Genomic DNA, 21,648 nt, shown 5'->3' on the forward strand with positions numbered 1-21,648 from the left:
AGTGAATGAAACAATAATTGTGATATTTTAGTGATTTATGTATCTACTTACGTAAATATATTTAGAGGGCACATTTTTGCAATGTTATGAGGTAACAAATGCCAAACAACATACAGACCATTCCACGTTGAAATGCTTTTGTGCTCGATGTCTATGGTGTCTTGAGCTCTATGTGGAAATCGAGAGCACTCAAGTCATCCTTTAACCAGTTTCTAATCTGTTTAGAACATCGAGAAGTCGACAATATTTTATCATTTCATGACTTGTTTTCTCGAACGAATTCTTGTCTCTACAATTATGAAATTTAGAAATATTAACGCGATACGATCATTTCCACTTCTTCGATTTTTACATGACTGTAAAATTTTAATTTGAAGTAAATTCCAGATGTCGGTACAAAGGTGATTGCTTTGGTGAATGGTCCAACTATAGATAGTTAAACTTACATTTAAGAACTCTTTGTAGTTGATGGTCTAAAAGGATATTGATATGTAAAACTGTACGATTGTAATGTTGGAGTGATTTGTGATATAATCAGTATTAATTACAGCAAACTTTATCTGTAATATTGAATCTCTGAAACTTATAACATATTTTCCAAAAGGATATTTTCTGAGAATAGTTTTAGAAAGAGATACTAGTAACATAAATATAAATAATATCAGTTAATATAATGATAATGATTTAGTTGTTTCTCGACTCGGGATCTCATATTGTTTTAATGTTACCTATAGTTTTTTTAATAAAAGCATACTTTGCATTTTAAATAAAAATTGACTATTTAAGTGGCATTATAATAAATTATATTATTTATTTATGTTAAAGGTATACTATTCCGACAAAAGTATTTACGTGTACAATTTCGGAAAATTTTCCGCATTAATGAATAGTTTCCACTTATTTTAACAATATGATCAAAAAAACTTGAGAACAATTGAAATGATCGAATGCAATCATTTAATCAGCATATTTTCATAAATTTCTCTTTAATACAAATTATAACTGGATGTGAATCTCTATAAGAGATTAAAGTGACCCTACCTGCGATATGTGATAAATGTATTAATTATTAATCACTATAATTAAGAAGAATATCTTTTTTATGTCTTACCAATCGTGTGAATTCTGTCAAACTCGTAGGCAATTATTTTGTAAATGTATTATACATATGTATTAGATTGTACAAATAGTTGTAGAGAATATAGCATAAAAGAAACTACTAATAATATTAAGTTAATGAAAGTATTTTTATAAATAAGTGTAAATAAATTGTAAATTACTGAAATCTCTTATTCTCCAATGAATACACTTGTATACGTACTATACAGTAGAGGTGAAATAGTCTCCTGAATTTACACAATATACTCTTTATTGTACATAATTTCAATATTTCATTTTCCGTCTTACGCTTGACATTATTACAATAATTACTATAGAATATATTTATAATAATATACATGTACATATTTACTTCTTTGCTATTGATTCAATTTATATATATATTTCTATATGTATATTGGCCTATGATTCATTCCATACTGCACTTTCTTGCGTCATCTGCTTCCTTTTAAAATCTAAAAGTGTATCACAGTTGTGTTGAGGGATAGACAGGGATTTTAAAGAAAAGGAGACCTTTCAGACGACTGAAATCGATACATAGTCCATTCAGTTAAATCACTTCGAACTTGACGGACGCTAAAAATCTCATGTTCGTGACTCGGCAAACAGCTGCGATGAAATGAATTCTACATTCCTAGCCTATAGAAGCGATCTTTTACCCTACCATAAAAATTGTCTATGTTACCCCGGAAAACGAATACTCGTTTCATATTACAAAGATAAATCATAAAAAAAGTAATCTCCATTATGCGTGATTCGAAATACAAGCAAGATATTTATACATATTTCTTTCGTTTTCTTCTTGTTATTTTTTTCTTTTTTTTCAATATATCTAGCAGTAAGACAATCTGGCTTATCATAACACGCACTCTTGTGAGTAATATTATTATTGCTTTTGTACTAATGTTATATGGATAATCTCAGAAAGTGTTGCAGCAAAAAGTGTTGTAACATCATTATCAACTACAACTTAATATTTTTGGCAATAGTACGTTAGGCATTGAGTAACGAAATTCACTAAGCGAAATCTACTTTCCACTGTAATCGTGAAACGTAGAGAAATCTTTATGCATCACACAACGGTAAAGAATAGATACATAAAATTGTTGAACGTTGTTTGTCCCAATAATTTATAAAAATATTTTCGATTTCAAAAATAAATGTTAATACACTGCTCCTTAAGCGTTCTGTACAAACCTTACTCTTTGGATATTCATCTGAATAAATAGTTTCAAACGAGTTATATATTCAGTTGCGTGGGATATAAGGCCTTACATCTATTATACATTCATTTCGTAAAAAAATCTCTAAAAATATACTATATGCGTTAAAACGTCCTATATTCTCTCGAAAAATAAACTTTCAATAAAAATAGCGTATTAAAAGACAAATTGTCAAAAGGAATGTAACAGCATCTCATCACATATGGGCCGTTAAAGGAATCATCCAGTTCAATGTATCCTTAATTATGCGCGTTTCAAATACCGACTAAAAGACACTAAGGTAGAAATCTGTCAGTATCGAAACAAGTGTTTTCCCGTGCAAAAAAAAAAGATAACACAGCAGCGTCAATTTACATTGTCGATTCGATTATTATCATAGAGATGTGTACATCTCAGTTAATCCTCCTGAATGGACTAAATCTCGATTTCCAAAAGATGTGTTTTAATTTAGGTAAGAGGTAGGAAAATGTAACACTTAACTAGGTCCAGGAGGAGCATTGAAATTGAACATGGTGGTTGGTGGACGACCCGGCAATGGTTTGGGTGGTAATCTTGGCGTTACCGATCCTAAAATTGAATAAATAATGAAAATGCAGTTATACGATAGCAATGGTTGTGTTCAGTCTGAAATCAGTTTTATCAACGTTCTTACCGTTAGGTTGCGTAGGTGGAAGTTTCGTAGGACTGGGTCCATTGAAAGACATGTGTTTTCGTGTATGAACAGTGCTCGAACACGTGTTTTCCAAAGTAGAATTCCGCCTTGCAAGTAGTGCAGAACTACTTGGATTCAAGGTAGGAAGCCGTGGCGGCGGTATGTCTCTACGCGGCGGCAATGGCGGCGGAGACGTACCATCTCTTGGAGGAAGTATTGGTGCATTTGGAGCTTGTCGTGTCTGTGTAATCAATCAAATATTTTACAGGCAGCATTCAACAATTTTGATAAGATTAAATAATAAATTACATTAGTATTATTTAAAGTACTTACGTACTTACAAAAATATTACATTTTTGAACTAACGTACTATATCTTCAAATACTTTTACAATATCGTTTGATAAATGATAAATAAGTAACTAGATCTGTAACGTGTATTAAGAACAAACTATTAATAATAGTTAAGAACTTATACTATTAAGAACAAGTTATTAACTATGTGCGATAATTATAAAACAAGTTAAAATATGAAAAGATCTATTACAACGACAAATACTTAAAAAAGTTTAAAATCTTTCAAACAGAAAGTAATAATAATCAATACACGGTAAATTATAATACGATAAATGGACCATTAACTTTAAGCTAATAATAGTATAAATGCCATGATAATAAAAAATAATGTGATTGTTTACTGGAGTATAAAACTGTATTTATCAAATATTAATTATTGATATTATTGGATCTCTAGCTTCTCATTTCAGTTAAGGTTCCTTATGCCTAAACACCGACTTTTATCTATTTAATCCTTAAGAAAGTTTTATCTCGTATTATCTTTAATTTAATATCTTGTAGAATTTGTATAATGAATTACCTGTTGCTGTGACTCGCTTATGGAACTCTCCCGTTTTCTATGAGATCTAGGCGGTAGAGGTGGTGGAGGTTGACTGGGAGGTATGTGGCTAGGAGACGGTGGAGGCGGCAACGCTGCACCAGGACTTCCTCCTGACGATGACATACCAGTCAAAGCACCCATAACACCGATCGTACCGGAATTAAAGCCAAAATGACTATTTTGTGGCTGATGATGAGGGACAGGTAAGTGACCAGGTGATCCCAATTGAGGACTGCTACCCGGTGAGCTGATTGAGCTGATTGAGAGTCCCGACATGCTTAGAGGACCTGGTGAACCTGGAGGTGGTGGACCTGTATTAACAGTAAAGTAGGTCTACTACCTATGCAAGCATATTATGCAACGAAATAAAACTTGTTTCTTTGCAAGTCTATGAAAATATAAGATGTTAGAAGAAGCAGCCTACTGGTTTTATACTAATTCCATCGTTATCACACAAACCTCCTATTAAGATAGGTGCAAAGACACTATGGTCCCCTATGTGAGAAACTGTAACGTGTGAAGTGTGTGGAGGTGTTTCTGGTAGTTCTGGAGGCGGCGCTTCCGGTGTAGGGTCGTGTAATCTTACACTAGAGGCTACAGCTTGCAATGGAGCTGGTAACTTGCCACTTAAGCTTCTAGCTTTAATGCCCGGCGATTTTAAGTTTAAATCTGGCCATTTACGGGGCTGTCAGAATAAATCACAAATAAGATTAGCATTATTATATGTACATCATTCAAGTAGTCGAATAAAACTTACGACTCTAGGTGGCTGTCTACATCCCCTTGGTTCTACTTCTAAGCTTTTATTATACAAATAATTGCTTATATCTACATCTTTCATATTAGGATCGAAAGGCGACAAATTTTCAATGAAATGCCTTATCCTAGGCTCCACTGAAAGACAATATGGTTGATTTTGGTATTGTTGAATTTCACCAGTTATTTCCGCAACTTTCCGTCTTTTGCTAAAATTTATAAGTTCTGGACTTCCTGGTAAATAATCCGAATTTCCTTCTTCAATGTGTAGAATGTTGGTCAGGTACATACCTAGAAAAAAGTGTTATTAAATCTAATACATTTAACTGGCGATTCAACAAGTTCTCTCAGTGCTTACCAAAAAATGGTACACAAGGTGGATTAATAGATCGCAATTTTTCTTGGTATTTTCGAAAATGATCGTTATTCAGTTCTCGTGCTTCATCGAGGGCTTTCTCTAATCGAGCAGGTATTTGCTATAAAGAAATAATATGTGTGATGTTTTGTATAATATTTTGCTGGGAATACAGTAATGGATAATGTTAATAAAACATACTTGTAATGTAAATTTTAACCTAAATACAGATGCAGATAGCATAGCACTAACAATTGCTAATACACCATTAAAATTATTAAGATCTTGAAGCACCATCATAATTTCAATTGCACGCGATACAATTGCAGCTCGCTCTTCTAAATTTTCAGCTTCTACTATGGTTTTTTCAAGCCATCGAGTAAACTGTGAAACAAAGGTATAGTACTCGTATGTTTAATAATATATCGTTTGTACAGTTGTAAGTACAAGATTGAAGGTGGCTTACGTTTGTCGTATGTTTTATCATCTTTAGTAAATTTGGAGATGTCTTTTCTTTATCTTTTTTAGTCCATACCGAACCTACCAATTCGGAGGGTTTCACAGTTCTATACAATTCAAACTCTAAAAGCGTTAACTGCCTTGCTAGTTCAATTGGATGTAACTAAAATTTGCAAAAACAATATTTATATAACTATTCTTATGTCGTAAATAATAATTGCTTTCATAAATCTTACCGTTAATATTCCCCACTCTTCTTCAGGAACTCTTAGATGCCACTCAATCGGTGGTGGAGATCTTTCAAAACTAAACGTTATAGGTCGTTGTTCTGAAGGTTCACATTTTCTCTGTACAATTTTTATCACGGAATCTACCCATTTTCTCATTGATTTTCCACTTACTGTGTCTAGAAATACTTGTAACCCTTCCAAAAGATTCCTATCGCGCTCGAAATCGTAAAAATGATGATCGACCTATTTTCAATAACGTTTGTATTAATATTAAAAAATCTGCATTTAAATTATATATAATCAAAAACGTTCAAGTACAGATTACATACCCAATGTCTTAAAACGTTTAAAACTCTGAATTGCACAGGTTGACAAAATTCTTTTCTATATCTCTTCCAATCTTCTCTCGCCGTTGTTTTACATCCAGACGGCTTTTCCTCTTTACCATAAACTAAAGAAGGATCTGGTATATCAAATCTTTCAATTAATAAGGTCAATAGTTCCTGAGGTGAGCAAAAACTCCTGAAAATAATAACGACATAAAATATCATTAGAATTCAAATTTTAAAAAATACATAAATAGTAGCAAAATTTTCGAACCTATAAGTAGTAAGGAATGTTCGTACAAAAGCTGGGTCAGCGTATATATGATAAGTTAATCTTTCTACCAATTTAACCAAAGTTGCACCCTTAATTAATGGAACACCACCATTTTCTCTGGCCTCTAAAACAATATTTTCTGGGCTATCCTGTTCAGCAAATTTATATAAATGTGGTGGAGGTAATCTTAAGGGATGTTTCCGTTCTTCATCCAAAAGGATACTGTCCAAAGTTCTCTCTAACATACTCTTTGTATTCAACATTACAAGATCCGCCATCCAACTATTCTTATCTTCGACGGATTTGGCAACAAGAATAACGTTAGGATGGTCCCTTGGTGCAATTTCAAAGGCATTTTTTAATTCTACAAATACAATTGTATGTAACAAATCATACATTTAAACCCATAAAATAAAAAAATCGTTACTGATTTTTCTTACTTACCCTCAGTATCCTCCCTATCTATAATATCAACTTTCCTAATAAAAAATCTTTCCTTTAAACGCAATTCACCTTGATGTGGCGGATGACCCACTACACCAACTGCTGCTGCAGTAACACTAACTCTTTTGCCACCACTAGGTTTACAAAGAACTAATAAACCATCGAAAAGAAGAGCCTTCCTTTCTGTTAATCTCCTTGCGTTACTCGCTTTTCCCAACATATCCTCTATACATAAGGATGACATATTATTTTATACGTTAAAAATGTAATAAATATTTTATATTTTAAATAACACTTATGTATAGTCGTGCATACCACGTATAAATTCGTTGCAACATTGACCAACATCCCGCTGATCCCATCCATCAACAGTTTTCTGTAATTCACTAGTTTTCTCTAATGCTGCTTGTCGCCTTGCTCTACTCTGCATTCGTAGACCTGTATCTTTTTTTGGAAGACTCGCCATAGATTTTAATAATTCCATCTGTAGTGGCCTTAAAAGACCTTGTACTTGTTCCAAAGTTTCACCATCTGCTATATTTGGTGTACGTTTGTGTAATACCTATGTTAAATGGCAATATCTTGTTAAAATGTGTCTATAAATTCGAGTAATTTACAGGCAAACGATTAATGAAACTGTACCTTTATGTAGTCAAAGTACAAAAAACAATGCCATATTGGTTGTAATAAAAGTTTTGGCAAATAATATTTGACAGCTTCTTTAAATCCATGCCCTGCTGCTCTTAATGCAGCACTAGGTTCAGGTCTCGACAATAAATTTGTTAAAACTTCTCGACTAGCAGGACTATTAATGTCTTTTGCGTACCTATTGTTACAATCGTTATTATTTATGTTACAAGCTATATATATTATATGGAAACATAAAATTATTAGATACTTTCATACATACTTTATATAAACATCAAACTCTGCTCCTTCTGCCAGCTCTTCAAAACAAGAGCCAACTGTAGGCGTTTGTTTTTCTTCTGCAATTTCCATTATATCTTCTAAATTACCAAGTAATGTTACAGTAACTTCATAAATATCTATTATATTACTGAAAAGTGTTTCAAGTTCAGCTTCATTTTGTGCTAACTTTGCAATTTCCTCTCGAAATACCTATAAATAGAGTAAGGTGAAGTAAAGTTTCTTTATTGACATTACAATAATCATATTATCTTACCTTAATGATCATATGGAGATCACGTAAATAGTGACGTTCATCGTGTATGAGATCTCGGACAGATTCTTCATAAGTTTGCGAAACAACCGCACCTAAGCCACTCTGAGGACCCTCCGCATAATCATCTTGATAAAACAAGTCCATTAATACCTGTTAATGGAATGTTAATTAAAAATAAATTTTACTCTTTGCTGTAATAAAGTAAGCTGAAAGCTTGAGGAGTAACACAATGGTAGTGAACTAAAACGTTCAAACGCTTCATTAATTATAATGAGTAAATATAAACATACCTAAGCGAAAAATCTACTTATAATACTTTCTTATGTACGTTTTGAAGAATACAAAAAGACTTATTCTTCATTTCCTTTTTTCAAAATAGTGAAAGTATAGTAGTTTATGTGGCATGTTTCTTTATTCTTTATATTATGTTTTAGATTTTCTTTTAGAAAAAGAAATAAAATTGTTTTAATTTACATTAAAATAGTTAAAACAGTATATAAGAAATTTAAAAATATTGCATAAATGACGAGCACTTAAAAACAAAAGTTAAATTTTATTTAAAAAGGAACATATAAAATTGTTTATAAGTTTTGTCCAAATCAATATTTTTAATATAGATTAAAAACATAATTGGTGTTTTGTTCTAGAATAAAATTTAAAACGTTTGTGTTGCAAATCCCGAAAATATACTGCACATTGACTACTGTACTGCTATCATCTTGAAAAAAAGAAATAAAAAAGATTATTTTTGTATTCTTCAAAACATTTATAAGAAAGTGCTATAAGTGAATTTCTCACTTATTACTCTTAAGTTGTTTTGTAACTATATTAATATGATCTTAATGTTAATGAAACTAATATGTTACCATATCTGCGCACATCGCAACCCTTATGTCTTCACACGATATTTCTACATGACGTATATTCTTCACATAGTTTCCAGCTAGCTGAAAAGAAAATAGTCTTAAACATTTTTAGAAATTAGTACAAGGAAGCAGTTTTTTTTAAATATTACTATCATGAAACTTATTCAATAATTAACAGTAGCTATCACCAACCTTTAATATATCAGCAGAAATATATTCCAAAACTCCTACCACAAAAAGACTAACTTGTAAATCAATTTTTTGTTGTAATACTTCCTGTTAGCATAGAAAATAAAATTATGAATAATATTGATAAATACATTGAAATATACATAAACATGATCACGTTTAATTACTTTTTGTAATAGTTGATGAATTTTGTCAACTGGAAGAACTAGCGGTGATTTCTTTCTTCCTTTGTCTAAAGCATCCTTTGCGTCACGAAGTGCCCATCTATCAATGGGAGTAGGAAATGTGTGCCTTACTCGTTCTTCTACATCTTGAGGTGTATGTGGAGGAGGATGACCACAAAGCATTCCCAACAGCCTTAAGATCAAACTCTCAACATAGTCTAAAGCATCTTGTCGTGCTTCAAGACTAGGATGTACTTGTTCCAATACCTAGTTCATTTTAATTATTCACATCAGTTATTAGTTCATTTTAATAATAAACAAGACAAAATGTGTATTCTCCAATTAATATATTGATGTAGATATCAATTTGATACAATTCTACTTTTGTAAACAATATATTCATTAAATGACCATCACTTACAAAGTAAACTATATACCGTATCAAAAAATGATTTTCAACATTCCACTGGTTTTACTCGATAAACCATCTAATTGTACACACAAAGTCAGTTCCCATCTTAATTAAAACATTGAGGAACCATTAGCAACCATTAAAACTCAATATATACAAAGCAGTTTAATTAGCAAAACAATCACTAAAACGTTAACATTCATGATATTATTTGCTGTCTTAATTCTCGTGCATTTCACAGACTGGAAACAAATTTGATATATTCAAGCCATCGATGTTGAAATTAATTGTTAAGTTTAAACAAATAATTCTATCACCCAAATGTAGATGACATGGCGGTCAACATGTTAAATATATAAAAAGCTTGAATTACTTTGTTTACGGTTTACAATTTATATATTAGAAAATCAGATACTTTGCTTTGAATAAAAACTAAACAATCGAATTCGTCAAAAATAAATACAATTTCTTTATTTCCACAAATATACAATACGTGATAATCGAAGGTAGTCTTTTAAAGGGACATCATCCTAACGCTGTGTTTTATTTAGTGTTGTTGCAACAACTCATTATTTAAATATAATTGCGTTGTGCTCAACAAATTAAACGAGGTTTGCGCGATTATCGAAAGTGTTTATTTTGAAATCAGTTTGATGACAAGATAAGATTCTAAGTTTCTGAGCGGGTACGTATGAGATCGTTGCACATTGCACACTAATCAACAATGACAATGGGTGCGATGAATCCGTGAAAAGCTGAGCAAACGGATTCAACGGGTGCTCGACGAAACGAGACCCCGTGGAAATTTGGTAGAATAAAATTTAGCAAGGCAGATGATACCTTGCGCAGGGAGTTGACAAACACTCCCTTCCACTTGGCGGCGTTCTCCTCTTTCTGAAAGTCGTAGCCTGACGGCTCGCCCACCACTGACGCCGGCGACGAAAACATCTCAATGCACTGGTACAAGGTATCACGTACCCGACAGAATAACGCGCACTAGCTAGAGAACACACTCCGGAGAGTTCCCGATATTTACAATGACCATTTCGTCGGGAATTACAAAAACTTGACAGAGACGTCTGTCTGTCCGTCAGTCCGTTTTCTCAGGGCGCAGACATCTCTGTATGTAATGCGACGGCTAAGCCACTCGATTATATTCCCTCAGTACCCTTGCGCCTCGAACACTTATTATTCTTGAAAGCATCTCCGAGGCCAACCCGAGAGTCCCCGAGTTATGCCGTTTGTACATTTTACACGCCCTTTTACTCGAATTTTTGTCAGAACCCAGTGCGAGCACCACTACTATCAAAGGATACCATTGCGCGACTCGCATCGATCGATAACTGCGATAGTACTGTTGTGACGAGATATTCGTGAGTTTCGATATATCTCGTCATGCGATTATCGACCGACCGTTCCGAGATTCTTTTCAAAGGTTGTTCAACGTTCTTTGATGAGATTTGATTCACTTGACATACCGTTTTATTTCAAACATTCACCGTTTTTAATCTTTTGCCTTGCGATTTATTTTCAAAGAAACGTGCGTGTGCGAGACAATTTAATTTCACACAATTCTATGCGAAGAGTTATCACAAAACGAAACTAAAATATTTCTTTATTTATTTAATATACTTATAAATTACTTAAAAATTTTCTTTTTAAGTACCGATAAAATTAAGATGAAAAATTATGAACAAGATTAACAAATTATTTAAATTTGTTTTTAATATTATTTATTTTTTAATAATTCATTATTACTACAATGACGCAATTCTAAATAGAAATAAATGCAAGAGAATGTGTAAATATCATGATTCTTTTTAACAATTAGGAGAATATATATAGTTTTTAAATACTTAAATATGCGATGAGCAATGCACGTCAAATTCAAATTCGGCACAGGAACTGTTTGCGGACAAATTATTTCAACTTTTAACAATAGCTTTATTTCTGTATCTCGTACATGCTAATATTTCATCTATGATAAGATTTTTACTGTGCAAATTTTGGTAAATTCAAGTGACATCTCTGTGCTGGTACATAAACATCAATAATCTAATATATCAACTGTAAATGATAACTCCATCGACATTGCAGTCATTATACAAATACACCTTCAATGCTGTTTAGAAGACATACATATGCATATTAACACATTTATTAATTTATACAGAAGATATTTTACATATATATTTTTCGCAATATTCGCAAGAACTTTCAAAAATTGAGGACTTTATTACTATGTACCACAGATTTTAGTTCACTTATTAAAAGATCACATTATTTAAAACATATATAAATATTTTATATTCTACATGCACTTACATGTAATGTTTCTTATATGTTGTGATAGAATAGATAACATTTAAATAATAATAATAAATAGTACATGTATATTTGCTTTTTTTAAACACATTGTTGTCCCTACTAGTGAGAAATAGATTCTGTATTTGGCATCCCTGCGGAAAAGGCATGCTGACTCGAAACGGCAATAAAATGAAATAAAGCGAATCTGTGAAAAAGTTTTATTTAACTGTGCAGCGTTTAGGTAGTACAAAATATCGAAATTAATAAATGCGTTAAATATTTGACAACGCTGACACAATGATTACTGTTATTTTTATAGACCGAATTACAAATCAAGATTTATATTGATGTTGACTTTTGACTGTGAGAAATACGTTTCTGGTGCAATTACTCTAGTGGTTCGTTGAACAAGGTAGGGAGGGTCACTTCGATTCATTATACATTTATATATTTCATTATAATTATGTAGTAATCATCGATCCACTTTTCTACAAATATCTAACATTAAAATGCGACTCGTGTCATAGTTGAAAATAATTTGCATACATAAGCTCTTTTATGTGGTAACCTACTCCAATTTCCACATTAGAAGCATAGTTTCAAATTAGTTTCCCTTATGCAATGTATTAATGACTCTTAGGTATTCGTTTACAATATCACATGTCTAAAGCGGTCAAAAATAGTGTAAGGAAAGTTGAAAATTACGTGAGACTTCAATTAATTGTTGAACCTAACCTCGAATTCGTAACACGGAGAGAAGATGTCAGTTTAGCCAGTTCAAACCAGGTGCATTACGGATCTTTTGAATCTCCTTAGTTTTTCTGATTACTTGCGTCTTTGCTGCGTGGTAAGTAAAATGTTACTTTTTTATGCTGCATTAACATACAAGCAAAATTTTCCTTGTGCGTTTTATATAATTATTTTGCATTGATTCATAAGACTATGTTTTGTCAATTTATGTATATACAATATATGTATATTCATTTGTTTTCTTAAATAAATAAAATTGAAAAATTGCTTACAATAATTATAATTGTGTCTAATCTTTTGAAGAAATAAAAAGAACACAAATATAATGAATATCTATCAAAAAGAATGGCATCCACATAAATAAATATTTATCTCTTTTACTGAAAAACTATGGAAATATTAAATATTGTCAAAATTGTTTCTTCAAATGTTGGCTTTTATAAATTAGTCTTCAGACATAGAGATTATAAATAAGTTTATTGCACTTATTAACAGGTATTTAAAATTGACAAATAAAACATTTAATAGAGCATGATAGATATTCTCTTCGAAACATAATATTTGCTACATTTTTTACATTTATAAGTGCTACAAATCTAGATATATTTATATTTTAATTATTACTTTATATATGCTATACTATATTTATTTACAAAATCATCCAATTTTGATTTTAGTTAAAAGAGGGATGCCACGCAGCAAGCGTAGAGCGCCCTCTAGCACAAATCATCATCATTCTTCTATTGAAATGTCACCTAGTGCCCAAGACGAGGGTATACCAAGGCATCCATCAAAACGACTTAGACACACATCTAGGTAAATCTCCATTACTTTTACTCGCATTAAATATATTATAATCTTGAATTTCACAACTATTACATGAAATACCTTCAAGTATTCTATTGAGTTAAATAGTATTTCTTTTGCGTTAATCAAAATTATAATATTAGAAGATTAAATTTCTTAAAATTATTGATTACTACACATGTAAAGATATTGCCCAATTCTGTGTGTCAGTGTCAGAAGTAAAACTGGTAAGGTAATATTTCTTAATATTAATCAAGGCTATGAATAAGATTCCTGTTTCTTTCAGTGCAAGACGTTACACGAAAACTGAAGATGTTTCAAGTACTTCATCTTTTTCGCAAAAACGTTGTATCACTTGGTTTAGAGAATACACAACGCCTGATGATTCAGACACCCTTGGTCCTGAAGGAATGGAAAAATTTTGTGAAGACATTGGTGTAGAACCTGAGAATGTAGTGATGCTTGTTCTTGCATATAAAATGAATGCGCGTCAGATGGGTTTTTTCACGTTAAGTGAATGGTTGAAAGGCCTTTCAGAGTTACAATGTGATTCTATTAGTAAAATACAACAAAAACTTGAGTACCTAAGGGTTCAGTTAACTGATCCACATATGTTCAAAGGAATTTATAGATATGCTTATGATTTCGCCAGAGTAAGCATTTAAGTAATTCACAAATTTTTAAATGCTTTAAACATAAGTTACGTTAATATGATTATATTTCAGGACAAAGATCAAAGGAGCATGGATATGGAAACTGCTAGAGTTATGTTGCAATTACTTTTGGGAAAGCATTGGCCACTTTTCACACAATTTGCTCAGTTCCTAGATCAATCGAAGTACAAAGTGATTAATAAAGATCAATGGTGCAACATTTTAGAATTTTCTCGTACAATCAATCATGACTTATCTAATTATGATTTAGATGGAGCATGTATGTACTTTTTTCACATTAGTATTACTAATATTTCTTATGCTATGTACTTTCATTGCATAAGTAATTTTTACAGGGCCAGTAATGCTTGATGAATTTGTTGAATGGTTAAAAATGCAGCGAGGTAAGGAAGCATCGTCAACAGAAGTTAGAGGCAGCTGAAACATTCAATAAAAATAGTCCACTAAAATAAAACAAACTCATCTCTTCTATCATCATATTTTGTTAATAACAAAATTTCTGTTTACGTCATAACCTCGCAACATTTCAGTTATCACCATTCGTACTATATTTTTTATTAATCAGTAATAATGTAAGTAGCTTATCTTAATATGATTTTGCAGTATGTTCTAAATAGATTCTGCTTTAAAGACTACTTCAGTCATAATTATTTATCACCTTCATAATTAATCCAAGATTTGTTGCAGAGACTTTTATGATTAAAAGTAAAACATAGTATAAAATTGTTATTTGTACAATTCTATACAATACACCATTAGTAGCATCTTTAAATTTGCCAATATTTTTGATATATGAAAATCGTAAATAACTCATATAATTTTCTTCTTGTCTTTTTGGGGCTTTATAAATCGATGAACAATTACACAAGAATTACATTCCAAGGATTAGTTAGAAATGTATATATAGAACTATTTACAAATACATTTAATAAAAAATTTGTTTCATTTATGTATCGCTATTATTAGTACAGAATAATTTATGAATTTTGAAAACTATTAGATAGTTTTATAAATAAAATTATATTACATATATTTTATAAAAATTATTGTAACCGTTTATGTTTTTAAATGTAACAGAACATGTTACAGCATACTTTTACACAACATTTCGTACTTCTTATAGATATCAAAAATATTGATGTATCTTAAGATCTGATGTTTCATCGTAAAACATTAGCATTTATAAATTAAAAAATTATAATTTATATAATATGAAATCATATAAATTGGATTTAGCTTTTGTTTTTTAATTGTAGAAAATTATGACTAAAATCAATATAAAAATGTAATTATCATAACAATTTCTGCTGCAATTGCAAAGGATTAATGTATGGTGATTATTTAACTAATCTTGTAATATATTTGAATTCAAACGACTGTTAACTTGTATAATTTAGCAGAATTTTTGGACGTACATGTGATTCAAAATATGACTTTCCGTCAGTTTATAATAATATAGGCAATCACTTCTATTACTATCTCGAATTAGTTAATTATTAAATCAAATTTGTTTAATTATACGTACATGTATATTTTTCCTGCATGTGTACTTCTATTACAAATAATGTCATTAGCGATATAATATAAAAATAAATTTCAAATTTCGCTCATAACTTCTAAATTAATAGTAATATTAAACTGATGGATGAAAAGTATCTAATGGAAAATTATAAACTCATACATAACGAAGGAATTAGAAATGAGAATTTAAAATCATTGTATGCCGCTGCAATATAACTGCCATGTGGAGAATGTAATGTAATAAAGAACGTGAAATAAATAAAATACTTTTTTCAATATCTACATTTCGATTATTTATCCAACGAAGTTATCTCGCAAAGAAAGTATATAATTGTACTGTGACAATTTGGGAATAGTAGATTGAAAGTTATAATGATACTATTAAATCAAATGAAATCGAAATTGCCGCGCAATGAATACTAGTTTGGTGCTATATATACACATGAAAACGCTACACTGTACACGTATAAAGTTGGTTCACCATATTAACCAATATTAACGAAACGTAGCTCAGAAAATTGTTTTTTAATCATTTAAAGTTGCTCACCAATTAGTTTTAATTATTTACGTATATTTTTCGAGAAATATCCAAAAATACTTTTTGAAACACCTAGTGACTTTTATGAAAGGTTGGAGACTTTTAAAAATACGAAATTTCTGAAATAATGTATGAAACGAGCTGTAAGACCTATCAAAAAATTGCATTTTTTATCTAACCAGTTGCTCAACCTTCCACTGGCCACAATTGTATTAAAAAACAATAAAATTTGAAGAAACAAATAAATAAATAGCGACAATGCCATTTATGACTGACAAATAACCAAAATATATATGTAAATATCCAAAAAATTGCTCTAACCCAACGTGCGATAGCTTAAACAATTGCTCTTGAATTTCCTGTTGTTGATTTGTAATTGTTTCTAATTTATTTTTCGTAGTTTCTCAACAATTTCCAAGGAAACTCCTTGGGGGTAACTAGGGATAAGAAGCTGAAGAATTTTAATAATATATAATTTCTGAAATAATGCTTGAAATCAGCTGCATGACTGACTAAAGAATTGCTCTTTAATTGCTGATTATCATTCAGTATTTATTTTTAATGAAAAAAAAAACAATTATTATAAGTCCTTAAGTAACGAACATAAAAAGAGCAAACAGTATTATCCACAGTATGCGATTTTGAACTTTCAAGACAGTCTTTGAAAAAGGTCACTCTTCTTTCCAGACAAACTTGTTATTATGTAGTTTTTTACTTTCTATCTACATTTTACTTATAAGAAACATAAAAAGTGTTCTTTATTTAGTTATGTTAAATGAAGTTAACATATATATATGTATATACTTGTTATTTGGAAAAATTTTAAACAATATTGTATGTGAATTTAACAGAAAATTAAATTCTGCATAAAAATATAAATTTCTTTCCTATTCTCAATAATAAAAAAACTAGCGTATATAATTTAAATGGTTTGATAAAATATAATTAACTTCATGTATCATTAATGTTAATTTCATTTAACATAAGTAAATGAACAATATTTTTTATTTCCCCTCCACATAAAATTTTTATACACAATACATGAAATAATAAAAATGCAAATAAGTAAATAAATAAATCATCTGTTTTATATTTATATAATTACTATCACGATGTTTCAAAAACACTTTAAATGTATTTATAAAATATTTTATTAATTGATTTTCGTAAAGACGTTTTCTGATTACTCGGAAACAGTTCGCAAGTACGTTTCGCAATATGTACATATTGTTTTGTTTTTGTATATAATATTCATTTGACCCGAATATGATCCACTCAAGATCAGTGTGCCTTTTAGTGTTTAGTTTTTCCAATGGCATCAGAGTTTTTGCGCGGGATCTCTTCCAAGTGGCAGAGAGGAGACCTCACAAATGGCATTGGAGGATTCCAATGATTACCTTGACAATTCATTGGCATTATCCAATCTCATTTGTGATAGGTAATTTTTCCACTCCTACTTTATCAATTATAAGCTGTGTAAACTAAAATTCAAATTGATTACTGATCCACATCCAATAAATCACGTATTGACGCGCCGCACGATTGCATTTATCATTCTGAGTCCTTTCATTAGAGACATATATTTGTGATTTTGTGAGTACAATATTCCTTTAAAGAAAAGCTAAGATGAATTATGATACATTATACTCTATAAAAGAGTATTACGGGCAGGATTTTCAACGGTATGTATTTCTCTTTTGTAAAAATTGTCCCTATTATTTTTAACACTTTAATTAGTGTTTCTTACGCTTTTAAATTAGGTACCTCTTACGTGAAAATATTACATTGCATAAGGATAAATGTGGTGCCTTTAAGGTACCTTCTCTTGACCAACTAAGACAATGTCTATGTAAAATTCATACAAATGAATTAATATTAAAGAGAAATATGCGAAAATGTACTAAAGGTATGAATATTTCATATATTTTATCACTTAAGCCTTGATATTATATGATTTATTTTAAAAAGTTCAGCATAAATTTATATATGAGATTGTTCATTTTAGGATTCCGCATAAAGAGCAAAGAAGATGAGAGAAATATATCGTACACAAAATCAATAAATCCATTTCTTACCAATTTAAGATTATGTATTCAATTAAAAAATTCATGTGCCAATGCTCCTACTTGTGCATTTAATGCAGTCTCAAAAGACTATATATTAAACACAGCAATAACTGGGGATGATATATATGAATACATTATCAAAAAAACAATGACACGTGTTAACATTATTGACTACGAAAGTTCTATACCAATGATAACAAATTTTTTAAGCCAATTTCAGAGAAATCATAAGAAATTTGACTATATTGAAATTCTAAAGACCTTAATTGGAGAAAGTCTACTCAGTAAAAATTCAAAATATGAATATAAAGTGCCAGTGGAACAAGTGATATCGTTCTATGAGATTATATTTTCTAATGTAGTTCCCATGGCCATGTTTGGAAATTTTAAAAATCTGAGAAAAATAAAAAAAGGTTTAAAGTATCTTTTAATTATATCACCCTCTAAAATCTATAATCTGGTGTTTCTTATTGAGAAACTAAATGTATGTAATGTGTTTTATTTATTGAGAATACAGTTTATATTAACAAGTACACCTTATTGCTATGATTTACGTATTTTAGATTTCTAGTATTACATGGTTAAAAGATGTACAATCTCAAGAAACTCAATGGCTTCTTCTGGCAAAATTTATTAGATGGTTCTTTGTAGGATATCTTATCAAAATATTACACACTTGTTTTCATGTGGCATCAATTTCTTCTAACAATAATGAAAGAATATACATTGCACGCACAAACTGGTTTTCCATTCAGAAGAAATTTATCATTAAAAAGCTACGTTCAAATGGCCTACATCCTGCTGTACCTTGCAATGAATGTAATTCAAAAATTGGGATCTATAAACTCTGGCCTAAGCCTTCCAGTGTGCGCCCTATATTAGCATCAAAGTAAGTGAAATATTGTAATAGATTATTGAAAATACAAAACTGACATAAATCTTATTTTCTAACTTATTATGTATTAGACTTGAAAATAATGAAAAGCGCCAGTTAATCTTAATTTCCAAGTTTTTAAAACAATTAAAAATCACTGAATATGGATTCACTAATTTTGAAGAGATCTGGAAGTCAATTATTAGGCGTAGACACGATTTAGGAATGCATGAAAAACTCTATATTGTAGCCTGCGATGTGAAGGATGCATTTGGTTCTATAATACAGGGTACGATATATTTTAAAATTAAATATTTTAAGCAAAATACATTAATAAATTATTAATACATTGTTAATTCAGTTATTTAATAATTACCAACCATGGTGCCATGTTATTCTTAGAAATGCAGTAATTTTGTTCACATTGTCCTTAAGCTTTTAAAGAAATATGGACACCTTTGGAAGAGGATTTACTGATTGTTAACAACTATAAAAACGAATTGCAAGACTCCAATAAATATGTCTCTGCTTTGAAAGTTGTTCATTTTCATAACTAAGATGTGGCACAATATGAGAGAAATTACTGTACATGCTAATATTATATTTTTTGTTCAGGAATTTTGTATGATATTATACTATCGCTATGTAGAAAGCTTCCAGAAAATTTACTACTCAGTATATACGCAATTAAAGGTACAAACTGTCGGGTTAATGATGACATATTACGTTACAAGGAATATTTTTCCAATGAAAATTTACAATTACCTTTGATACCTGGCACTTTGTATGCGGAAGCAGTATATGGACCCACTCGAGAAATAACAAAAAATTGCCTGTTAGAAAAAATTTGGCAATGCATTTCTAATGAAAGGGTAAATTGAAAATTTTACATAATCTAATTAAACAAAATTTATTAGTATGTAAATATTTATAACATTAACCAAATAATATAACACATTCTTAGGTAAAAATAGGAAACGAGACATACATTATCAGTAAAGGAGTAACTCAAGGTGCAATGTTATCACCAATTTTATCGGATCTATATTACAGTTACATGCTACAAAAAGAAATGTCTTCATTTTATAATTATGGTAAAATTATAAAATATGTAGATGATATTTTGTATGTTACTAATAATGAAATTCAAGCAAGACGGTAAGATATGTCAGATCTGTAATATTTATATCTAGAAAATATATAGAAGGAATTTATATACTATATTGATCTATATATTTTATAGGTTCCTTCAATTGGTAAGGAAGGGTATTCCAAGTTATAACTGTTATTTTAATGAATCAAAAATACAAACTAATATTAAAGTGACAAATAGAGTTACCAACAGTATTAATTATATTGGTTATAAAATTAATTGTGATACTTTAGAAGTAGCACCCAGTTATTTGAGTAGGCATGTACGATCCGTAATATCGTATAACTCAAAAAATGCGCAAGATCCTCTAATGTACGAAAATTATAATGTACAAATTTTGAGAATACTATGTATATTGCATTATTCGATGTAAACATTAATTTATCGAATTTTTTAGGTTCTTTGAAAAGCAGCTTTGTCAGATTAGTCGTCTAAAATTATCAAAGTTTGTGTTAGACAAGTCGATCAATTTTCAAACAAATCTAAATAAAATATTTAAAAAAGCATTTTCATTACAAGCGGAATTTATAAGTGATTTCATTAGTGAAATTTTTCATAGCGATATATATAATGCTAAAAATGTTATTAAGGCCATAAAACATACCAGTTTCAAGATCACAAAAAACATCATAAAAAATTGCGTCAAGAGTAAGATTGTTTATATTTATGTTTCATTTACTATTCTAAATTTATATATAGATAATTCTATGTGTTATTTATTTATTTCTGTAGATGAAAAAATGAATGCAAAAGAAATTACTAAAATGAGCCATGAATTAATTAATCTTATGTGGTCATGTTATAAACATACTTTTAAGAAAAATAAGGATTTAAAACAATATTTTATAAGATTGCCATTGAAAAAAAAACGGAAATATGTAAGACAAAAGAAACAAATATAACTTAAAAGATGCTACAATTCCTTTAATTTAAGAATATTTTTAGAAAACTATGTAGTATATTGTTCAATGAAAACATTAATTTATCGGACTTTTTAGGTTTTTTTAAGAAGCGGTTTATTAAAGGAAGTCCTTAAAATAGCAAATATTGGAATGGAGAATATTATAGAAAATGAAATTATTTCTTATAAATATAAAATAGAATCTATTATACAGAATCTCATATTCTTAAGGAATGGAGGCTCAGATAAATATTATGTTCGATACTGCAGTGACTATATTGTATTTGTTTTTTAATATTCAGTCTTTATTTCGTTGGTATGTCAAAAGATGACTTACTCGTTAAACCAAAGTCTGTGCAATATGCTAAGGTAAAAACGATGAAATATTTTTAATAATAAAATAATGTAATATGAAATCAATAAAAAATCACAAGTGGTAATTGCTTTATCTTGACACATTTTATATTAAAATCACCTCAGATATCTCCCATACTCCCTCTTGTATATG

At 30.0% G+C, this 21,648-nt stretch overlaps 3 protein-coding genes across 10 annotated transcripts; 2 read left to right on the forward strand and 1 right to left on the reverse strand.

Moving 5' to 3' along the window:
* Window positions 1-1,306: 1,306 nt before the first annotated feature.
* On the reverse strand, window positions 1,307-10,875 carry Sos (Son of sevenless). Of its 3 annotated transcripts, none has more exons than XM_078194943.1 (20): window positions 10,390-10,875; window positions 9,141-9,404; window positions 8,977-9,060; window positions 8,785-8,865; window positions 7,919-8,068; window positions 7,646-7,854; window positions 7,378-7,561; window positions 7,051-7,297; window positions 6,736-6,960; window positions 6,292-6,655; window positions 6,021-6,213; window positions 5,698-5,934; window positions 5,469-5,624; window positions 5,204-5,386; window positions 5,006-5,123; window positions 4,649-4,938; window positions 4,351-4,576; window positions 3,871-4,187; window positions 2,995-3,235; window positions 1,307-2,909 (listed from the first exon to the last, which is right to left on the reverse strand). In XM_078194943.1, exons 1-20 carry the CDS (start codon window positions 10,495-10,497, stop codon window positions 2,818-2,820), a joined length of 3,969 nt encoding a protein of 1,322 aa, XP_078051069.1. In that variant the 5' UTR covers window positions 10,498-10,875; the 3' UTR covers window positions 1,307-2,817. The 3 variants fall into 3 exon arrangements, with proteins under 3 accessions (XP_078051069.1, XP_078051068.1, XP_078051070.1); XM_078194942.1 differs by having other exon boundaries at window positions 3,871-4,202; XM_078194944.1 differs by lacking the exons at window positions 9,141-9,404; window positions 10,390-10,875 and having other exon boundaries at window positions 3,871-4,202; window positions 8,785-8,861; window positions 8,977-8,997.
* A 1,135-nt stretch (window positions 10,876-12,010) lies between these two features.
* Sccro4 (DCN1-like protein SCCRO4) lies at window positions 12,011-15,886 on the forward strand. 5 transcript variants are annotated; one of them, XM_078194551.1, is made up of 7 exons: window positions 12,011-12,097; window positions 12,176-12,268; window positions 12,497-12,703; window positions 13,284-13,422; window positions 13,700-14,066; window positions 14,139-14,346; window positions 14,423-15,886. In XM_078194551.1, the coding sequence occupies exons 4-7, from the start codon at window positions 13,295-13,297 to the stop codon at window positions 14,506-14,508; spliced, it is 789 nt and encodes a 262-aa protein (XP_078050677.1). In that variant the 5' UTR covers window positions 12,011-12,097; window positions 12,176-12,268; window positions 12,497-12,703; window positions 13,284-13,294; the 3' UTR covers window positions 14,509-15,886. The 5 variants fall into 5 exon arrangements, with proteins under 5 accessions (XP_078050677.1, XP_078050676.1, XP_078050674.1 ...); XM_078194550.1 differs by having other exon boundaries at window positions 12,176-12,703; XM_078194548.1 differs by having other exon boundaries at window positions 12,030-12,268.
* A 217-nt stretch (window positions 15,887-16,103) lies between these two features.
* Window positions 16,104-21,580, forward strand: Tert (telomerase reverse transcriptase). 2 transcript variants are annotated; one of them, XM_078194659.1, is made up of 12 exons: window positions 16,104-16,441; window positions 16,547-17,828; window positions 17,907-18,052; window positions 18,152-18,696; window positions 18,776-19,101; window positions 19,179-19,375; window positions 19,702-19,958; window positions 20,051-20,244; window positions 20,330-20,551; window positions 20,637-20,887; window positions 20,972-21,117; window positions 21,238-21,580. In XM_078194659.1, the coding sequence occupies exons 2-12, from the start codon at window positions 17,773-17,775 to the stop codon at window positions 21,433-21,435; spliced, it is 2,538 nt and encodes an 845-aa protein (XP_078050785.1). In that variant the 5' UTR covers window positions 16,104-16,441; window positions 16,547-17,772; the 3' UTR covers window positions 21,436-21,580. The 2 variants fall into 2 exon arrangements, with proteins under 2 accessions (XP_078050785.1, XP_078050784.1); XM_078194658.1 differs by having other exon boundaries at window positions 20,637-21,117.
* Window positions 21,581-21,648: the final 68 nt, after the last annotated feature.

Source organism: Augochlora pura, chromosome 11, assembly GCF_028453695.1.
Source record: "Augochlora pura isolate Apur16 chromosome 11, APUR_v2.2.1, whole genome shotgun sequence".
Taxonomy (NCBI): domain Eukaryota; kingdom Metazoa; phylum Arthropoda; class Insecta; order Hymenoptera; family Halictidae; genus Augochlora; species Augochlora pura.